The sequence below is a fragment of the Lactuca saligna genome, chromosome 3 (assembly GCF_052625555.1).
Source record: "Lactuca saligna cultivar CGN05327 chromosome 3, ASM5262555v1, whole genome shotgun sequence".
NCBI lineage: Eukaryota > Viridiplantae > Streptophyta > Magnoliopsida > Asterales > Asteraceae > Lactuca > Lactuca saligna.
In genome coordinates this window covers 174,351,549-174,360,589 of record NC_136419.1, presented here as the reverse complement: position 1 = coordinate 174,360,589, position 9,041 = coordinate 174,351,549, and the positions used below count along the sequence as shown (strand labels likewise).

The following is a 9,041-nucleotide window of genomic DNA, read 5'->3' as shown; positions in this document are numbered from 1 at the left end:
ACTCAAGTCAGTGTTCTCAAAGAAGTCAGGGAAGAAAACAGGAGAATCGACTTCAGCTTCAAAGGACAAAAGTTTGATTGAAATTTTAGATCCAATTCCCAACCCAAACGAATCCGAATACGAATCTGAAGCCGACTTTGGACTGTATACGAGTGAGCCTGAAAAGAAACTAGAGAACGAGATGGCGAATATTGAAAAAATGTCCATGGGAGCTTACAGGAAGCGAATTAGAGATGATGTTGGTTCGGGTTTAGTACAACCTGCCATTTCTGCCACTACCACATTCAAGCTGAAAGGACATATCCTCACTGCACTTAAGGATATTCCATTTTATGGAAAAGATCATGAGGATGCTTTTAAGCATCTAGATGAGGTCAATGACATTGCAGCTTATTTCAATGTCCCGAATCTGAATAGAGATATTGTCTTGTTAAGGATGCTTCCCGTTACTTTTAAAGGAGCTACGAAAGATTGGTTAAAGACACTTCCACCTGGTACAATTACTACTTGGGCTCAGATGCGCGAACAATTTTTAGACCAATTTTTCCCACCATCCAAGATAGCTAAACTCAAAAAGGCAATAGCCAATTTTGAGCAAAATCCGGGTGAGTCACTTTACGAGGCATGGGAGCTCTATAAGGGGTTGTTAAGGAATTGTCCTCAACATGACCTTAACATTTAATAAGAAGTGTCCATATTCTATGACGGGGTCAATGTAATGACAAGGAAACTACTTGATTCTCAAGGACAACTTACAAAGAAAAATTTGGGTGAAGTTAAGGAATTAGTTGAAGAATTTGCAAAGCATTCTCGTGAGTACCACAATCCAAGGAATGAAGGCGTAAAGGAATTGGGAGTGAACATTCTGAAGAGATAGCTGCTATGATGGCAATGTTGAATCATATGGACCGGAGGTTGACACAAATGGACCAATCAATTCATGCAATTAGAGTTGGTTGTGAACGATGTAATGGTCCACACATAACTAAATATTACCACTTGGATGAATATGGGAACAAAAAGGCTCAAGTTTGCTACTCGAGTGGGGATAAGTATGATGAAGACTGGAGAAAACCAAAGAAGGAGTGGCTGCCATATGATGAATACAAGAAGCAAAAGGAAGAGAAATATATGCAAACAGGTCGAGGCTTCTACCAAAGAGAGCAACCACCAGCCAAGAAAAAAGTGTTGACCTGATTTATGGAAGCTTCCGAGAAAAGACATGTAAAGGAACACATGAAAATGATGAAAGAACAACAGACAGTGATGATTTCCCATCAAGCTTTATTAAAAAATCATCAAGCATCAATCTATAATCTCGAAGTCCAAATTGGTCAACTAACTACTTTGGTGAGCAACAAATTATCGTCACAATTTCCTGAAAAGAAGGTTCAATCTGTAACAACCCAAAATATGACCTAATTTTTTTTTTGTTTAAATAATACTAAAGTTACCAATCATTAATAACATATAATGAAACCGTACATCATAAATCCCAAAAAGTTATAAGAGATGTGTCATAACAAAAGAATTGTATCAACATATCATAGTATCTAAAATAAACTCCCAGGATAAAAGCTGAAGTTATGGTGTGTGCAATGCCATCATCCCGAGCTCTTCCCTTTGCTTGCGGAAGTACCTGAAACCAAAACTGAAACTATAAGCACAAAACTTAGTGATCTCCCCCAAACTACCACATACCATACAAAAACATATAAAACACATACTGGGCCTTGCGCACTGCATCAGACCGAAGTTCGAAAACTGCAGCGGACCGAAGTCCGGAACTAACTGCATCAGAACGAAGTCTGGAAACTAACCAGGGCCTTACTCTCTGCGTCGGACCGAAGTCCGGAAACTGCATCGGACCGAAGTTCGGAACTGAATCGGACCGAAGTGTGGAACTAACTGCATCGGACCGAAGTCCGGAACTGACTGCACATAACATAGCATAACATATCAACTAGCATGAACACATATACTACATACTGCATCGGACCAGGGTCCGGAAACACATAACACAAACATGAGTGAATCATAAAGACATCAAGCACACTACTACTGCATCGGGCCGAAGTTCGGAACTACTGCTAACTAAATGGGTCGGCATGGTGGCCGTAGACCCGTTCCTACTAGAAGGAAACTCACCTCGTAACGCTGGATGCTGAGATGCTAACTCTAAAGTGGCTGACTGCTGCTCTGGAACTGTTCGGCTACAAATCCCAAAAATACAAGATTAGGTACTTATAAATGTCCTTAGGATAAATGACTATTCTACCCCTGGTCAAAGTCAACTCCCTGGTCAAAGTCAGCTCCCTGGTTAAATCAACTTCCAGTTGACCAGACTCGCCGAGTCAGGGCGCAGACTCACCGAGTCCTTCCATCACTAACTCTGACTTTAGCTCACCGAGTCCCTTTCCTACTCACTGATTCACCTTGAACTCATAGATCGAAGAAAGATGGGGGACTCGCGACTCGACTCATCGAGTCCGAAGAACAACTCGCTGAGTCCTAACGTGCAGATTCCGTACAATCAATTCTAATCCATTCTAGAGCATCTAAGTCATAGATTTGAGCTCCTGGAACCATCTAAACACGTAAAGCTGCTAACTTTACGGGTAACTAAGAAGGAATGAAGCTATTTCACTCAAACTCTACTTTACTCGGGAAAACTCATCACACTCGCCGAGTTTAAGGCAATCTTCATCGGACTCGTGGAGTTGCTCATCCAACTCGTCGAGTCCACGACTATCTTTATATGACTCGCCGAGTCCATTCAGTTGTCTTTCCACACATACTTGATTTGAGCCATGCAGCAGCTCCAAATCACAGATCCAAGCTTCTAAGGCGTGCTTATCACGTAAAGTTGCAAACTTTACGTGCATTCATGGCTTAAAAGGCTTAAAATGTCAATTATAAGCTCTTAATGGGGTTCCAAACTCAAGGGGGACCTCAATCACGACCACAATTGAAACTTTACACTTCTGGAATGCAATGAGGGTCCGGATCTGAAGTTTCCATCCAAAGGAGAGTCCATATCTCAAGATTTGAATCATAAAGGCTCCAAAGAAGGCATAACAAGCATAATGGAGGTTTTAATGGAGGAATACACAAGGTCATAACTTCATTACCTTAATGAGAAACATATGGAAACTAACTCCTGGATCTCCTTCCTCTTCTATGGACCTTCTTTCCTTCCTTCTCTTCCCAAAGCTTCCAAGCTAGCACAAACATACTCAAACTCAACAATTAGGGCTAGGGTTTACAGGGGAAATGTTCTGAGAGTGATAGATGCGAGGTTGGGGTGCATAAGTGTGTTTAAATAGGGTGCAAACCCTTAAAATTAGGGCTTCATCCAGACATGCGGACTCATCGACTCCCAGCGTATGGACTCGTTGAGTAGCCAGCTCAAATCGCGTGATCATCCTGTCTCTACTCGACGATTCGGGCTACAGACTCGTCGAGTACCCTTAAGAAATGAAAATACTTTATTTAAATTACATACCAGAAATGGGGCGTTACACAATCCCAAGTTATGATGATTGAGACTGAAGAAGAGGCTATCTCTGAGTTCTTAGAAGCATTAAAGAGGAGCAAAAGCCATCCGGTCCAAAGCCAAAGAAGTCGAAGTTCGATAACAAAGATGTTGTTGAAGTTCCAGACTCATGCCATGAGCCCGATATACTCACGTCGTAGGCTCAGTCTAAACAGAAAATTTCTGTAACTGTTTCGGCTTATAAATCGCCTTTACCATTCCCGTCTAGAGCTAATCTCAGTCCACTAGAAAAAGAGCATTTGGAGTTCATTAAGCATGTGAGGGGTATCCCGATTAATACTCCTTTTGTCGAGTCATTATCCAAAATTCCCAAATATGCAAATTTTTTACAAGACTTGATAGACACTCGTCAACAACTGAAGAAGAATTCTAAGGTGATTCTAAGTGAGCAAAGCTCAAAAGCTGTATTGGGAGTGATACCTAAGAAGATGGGGGATCCTGGATGCCTCACTCTTCCATGTGAGTTTGGGAATAATATGAAGATTTATGCTTTAGCCGATTTTGGGACTAGCATAAATTTGATGCCTTTTTCATTTTATCAAAAGTTGAAGGCTACAAAGATGACTATTCACATGGCAAACCGTTCAGTGACACAACCCTGGGGCATTGTGGAAGATATTCTCGTGACAATTGGGAAATTCGTTTTTCCAATAGACTTTGTGGTTTTGGCTATGAAAGAAGATCCCAATGTTCCAATTACTCTTGGTCGCCCGTTACTTAACACTGTTGGAGCTTTGGTTGATATACGCGAATCCAAGCTTACTTTGAGAGTTGGAGATGAGAAAGAAATTTTTGGAATAGAAGATGGTTCCCTAGGGAGAGATGTTCAAAAAGAGATTTTCAATATAGATGGAGAGGATGAACTTGAAGAATTAGAGAAGCTCATGGAATAAGAAATCAAAACAATTCAACAAGTTAAAAGAACAAAACCGAGGGCATCCGTTCCATTTTTAGTTGAAGTCATTGCTTACATGAATCCAACTTCTTGGGTAAGTAAGGAAAGCGATGAAAGATCAAGTGATGATGATAAAGACGAGGTAACTTCCAAGGAGACAAGTCCAATGGTGAAGGAAGAAAAGATTCCTATGGAGCTTAAAAAGAGTGATGAACAATTAGAGACTAAAGGGATCAAACGCAAGCTCGATGTAGACAAAGTAAAAGTTAAAAAAGAGAATTCAAAGAAGGTCGGTGTACATTAGACGAGTTCAAGCTTACAAGAGGTGGTGGAAAGAACAGAAGATTCAGGTGGTGATGGACTCTTCAGACGATTCACCGTAAGGAGGCATGAAGTCCAGCTCACGACTCCATCAAAAAGAAGCGCTTCTCGGGGGGCAACCCGAGTTTGGTTTGGATTTTCTTTTCTTTTTAGTTTTTTCATTCTTAGTTTTTAGGACAATCGATCATATCATCTAAATTATTTTATGCATAATAGAACACCGAGTGTGGGGTCCTTAAAATTAAGTGGTAATAGATTAAGAAATATAATTAATGAAATGTAGGATTTATTAAGAAATTAAAGGCCAGACAGTATTCACGACGTGAATTCCTAGGAATTCACGACGTGAGTTGAGTAAAACTTACAGACATCTGTTTGCCAGCCCAATGTATGCTCCAACCCATTTATTATTAAATGAAATGGCCCAACCGCACAGCCCAAGACAATTCACGACGTGAATCTCTATACTTCGCGACATGAATTTTGAAAAGATCATGGGACCACAAATAGGGGACAAATTCCATTTGACCTAACCGCTTACATTATTCCTCACGAAGTGAAGGTGTTTTGTGTTGGTCCCCCATTCCGATTTCGACCATATTACACTCATTCTTCCATTTTTGCTTGCGTAATAAGCGATTTAAGGTAATGATTTATTAGTTCCATTGACTAATTTTGCTTTAATAGTTGCATTTAGGGCTAGGGTTTGGTAATTAGTACTTTGTTCATATGTGCCCTAAAATTCGTGATTTAGCACTTGCATGTTGCTGGATTGTGCTTAGATTCAACATAGGAATAAACCCCATTGAAATTTTTTAGACATACTCGTGCATAGCTTGACTAATTCTGACTGTCGCTACGAACTCACAACGTGATTTCCAAGGAATTCACGACGTGAATCCTGGATGTGAATGATACAACTTTCTGTTTTCTCATAATTTCTTGGAGTTTTTTTTTGTGGTTCTTTGTTGTTTTCTTTTGCAGAAATGTCTCCAAGGCGCGAGGTTCCAACCGGGGTGGCTAGCTTGCACCCATTTTATGTCTTCCCGACGACTATGTCATGAGATGTTCTTACGCGATGGAATACCCGTGTGGGGTGGCTACATAACCGTGAGTTTGCTGTTGCCCCTACTATTAACTTGGCAAAGGTTGAGGGAGGTTGGATTGGTTGATCGGTTAAACCCACTTCTTAAAAAGTTATTTTTGGGGAATGGCTACTCTTTTTCATGCAAAGGGTGGTCCAATTTGTTTAGCATTCAGGAAAGGGTGTACAAGGAGTTATGTGTGGATTTCTTTTCGACTGTGGCATTCCTTGAGAATGTCCAAGATCCTACCTTCCAGCAAGCCTTGGTTTTTCGTCTCAAGGGAGAATACCGAGAATGCAGTTTGGTTAAGTTTTCTTAGAGGATGGGGTTATGTGAGACCCAAGAAGCTATGACTCCTGAGTTTGTTATGTTTTTGAGGGAGGCTGCCCGTGGTTACGAGAATGGGGCATCGGGGAGTGAGTTTTGGAGCAATATTGCACCCGGGGTATTCAATTTCGGGGTGTCGCTGGAAAGCAGCCTCAAATCACCAATTCAACGCCTTATCCACCGACTCATCACCTTTTCTATTAACCACAAACGCCATGGGGACAAGGTGACCAAGCTGAACTTGTTCTTTTTATGGTCCATTTTACATCCGGGAGTGGGTTGCAACATCCCGTACTATTTAGCGGAATATGCAGTGAGTTCCCGCCCTGAGATCCTTATTTGTGGAGGCTATTTTATTACTCGTTTGGCCCGGTCTTACGATCTTTTAGTTCCCGACATCATGAGATCCTTGACTCGCATGAATGGGAGTGAGTTCTCCTTAGGATATTTGGAAACAATGAGAGTGGTACAGAACTATGGGACGCATTGGGGTATTGTGCACTCCGATGGTGAGGAGAATGATGACCAATCTACACCCCAACCGAGGCCAAGAGGACGAAGGAATGTGAGAGGGAGAGGCGACAGGGGATAGCCAGTGCAAAAAAATGCACGATTAGGAGGAGCCTATTTTGGAGGAGACATGGCAGGTTATTTTGATCAGTTGTCATTGAGCGTTAATTGGATTGGTGGAACGATGGAGAACATGGTGCGACATTTCCATATTGAGCAACCTCCTCACTTGGGGTATCATTACCCAATTTGCCCGAGGTGGAGTGAGTACCAGAATTGTGGAGGCGATGGGGCTGGGACCAGTGGAGCACAAGATGATGAGGAGGATGAGTGATATTTAGTTTTTAGTTTGTTTTGGTTTAATTTCATTTATTTTGGATTTGTTTTTATGTTGTTTTGAAGTTTGGTTTGTTTTTGGTTTGTAAGACTCTTTAAATTATTATGTTACTTTTCTATTCCTTTTTGGTTGTTAATTTCCAGATTTGCTAAAGGAGTCACCGGAAAGGAAAGTCGTGATGAGAGCATTTACATCTAGCCAGGCGTGGTTTAGAGTCTAGAGTCAAGAGTCGAGAACCATGATTTTTAATAAGTGTGGGGTGAGTCAAGAGAGGGGATGGACTTTCAGAAGAGTCATAAAATCAAGTACTAGGAAGGTCTTAATCCATTCAGACATTTGTTTAAGTCAAGAGGTGAAGACATAATTGGTTTATGTATGCTAAGTACTCACGTCGTCAATCCCTAAAATTCACGTCGTGAGTTGGATTCTAATTGGTTTCCAGATTTCATGACTTCATGTCGTGGTTCTTGGAATTCACATTGTGAATCATGTTTTTACACAAAAATGCAGCCCATTGATGCCTTTTACTACATGGGTCACCACTTTTCTTCTTGGGTTTGTTATGAAGATTCTTCTGGCTCGTTTTCTCTACCATTCACTGTGGCGTATGCTTTCCCACATTATTCTTCTTACTTGGAGATTTACACCACCTTTGTTGAAGTTTGAAGTCTCGATTCCATATTTTATTGGCGCTTTATATATCTCTCAATGATCAAGATCCAAGTTCCTATCTAGAAGAGGTCCATATTCAAGATGTACTTTTCTTCTACACATTTAGAGTACGATCATGCCACTGCTATCCCAGGGGAGTCTGTTCCTTTTTCTCCATTTTATTAATTTTAATTTATTTTATGCATACAATGAGGGAATTATATATAATAATTGTGGGGTAGGGGGTCGAAAAAGTAAAAAGTAAATTACTAGGAAATTTGGTAAATTTTCAAAATTTAGTAATAAATTTTTATTTACGTTTGAAAAATAATCTAGTAATTTATCTAGTAATAATGATAGTTTAAACTTAAGTTGCTAGTGTTGCATGGGATGATCCGATGAGAGCTCAAATGTTTAGTTGAGCCAATATACGTTATAGTGCATTTGTGGCCCCCTTTATTCTAGTGAAATCATGGGACAAAAACACAACCTCGCTTAGTTTGTGGGATGCAATATGTTTACCATCGTGTACCAGAAATGTATCCAGGCAAGCTTATGTATTCATTGCACATAGACTAATATCTTAACCAATAAGGGTTGAAGTTAAGCACCCCTGCTTAAGCATGTAGGGTTTTGAGTGAAAAAAGGTGAGTACATGTAAGAGAGAGAGAGAGAAAGATATATATATATATATATATATATATATAGAGAGAGAGAGAGAGGGGGAGAGAGAGAGAGAGAGAGAGAAATTACTCAAAAAGTTGAAGAATTTTTGGAGCTATGAAGTATAAAATATTAAGATCAAAGATCAAAAATTCTGAAAAATAAAAAGTTGAAGATACCAAAAATCACACAAAAAGTTGGTGAATTCAAAAAATTAAAGATCAAATATCAAAGAAGTGAAGAATTTCAAGAGCTCCATATTGTGGTATCTTAAAGTTGTAATTCTCTAGATTATGTATGCTTGGGTAGCTTTACAAAAATACATTGAGGTTAGAGAGTTTTCTGCGGATAGATTTGGAGGGATGCATAAAATGAGCATTGTTCAAAAGAAGTGGGTGCGTGTTTATGAGGATTGTGAGTATTTAGAATTGAGGGGGTCCTTAGGAAAACTTTAGACACAAATGCATGCGTTGAGGTCTTGGCATAATGACCGAGCTTGAGTTGGATTGTTTTATGTGATGTTGGTAATGAAGGTTTGAATTAAAAAATAATTAGATTTTCTTGAGGGCAAGCAAAGAACAAGTGTTGGGTATTTTGATATTGCCATATTTATACATGTTTTAGGCAATAGTTATTTATATTTTTATTAATATTTTGGCTATTTGTATAGAATAATGGTACTTATAAGCTTAAATT

The 9,041-nt window shown here is 39.8% G+C and overlaps 1 protein-coding gene and 1 non-coding gene across 2 annotated transcripts; one reads left to right on the top strand and one right to left on the bottom strand.

Annotated features, from left to right (window-relative positions):
• Positions 1-565: 565 nt before the first annotated feature.
• LOC145038121 (small nucleolar RNA R71) lies at positions 566-672 on the bottom strand. Its single transcript, XR_013679188.1, has one exon. It is a non-coding gene; the product is annotated as a small nucleolar RNA R71 (small nucleolar RNA).
• Positions 673-3,984: 3,312 nt separating this feature from the next.
• Positions 3,985-4,449, top strand: LOC145036177 (uncharacterized). Its single transcript, XM_078984642.1, has one exon. It carries the CDS (start codon positions 3,985-3,987, stop codon positions 4,447-4,449), a length of 465 nt encoding a protein of 154 aa, XP_078840768.1.
• The last annotated feature ends 4,592 nt before the right edge of the window (positions 4,450-9,041 follow it).

What these genes read in the sequence shown, in the direction of transcription:
- LOC145036177 (XM_078984642.1), top strand. Translation starts at nt 3,985, where the DNA reads ATGGGGGATCCTGGATGCCTCACTCTTCCATGTGAGTTTGGGAATAAT.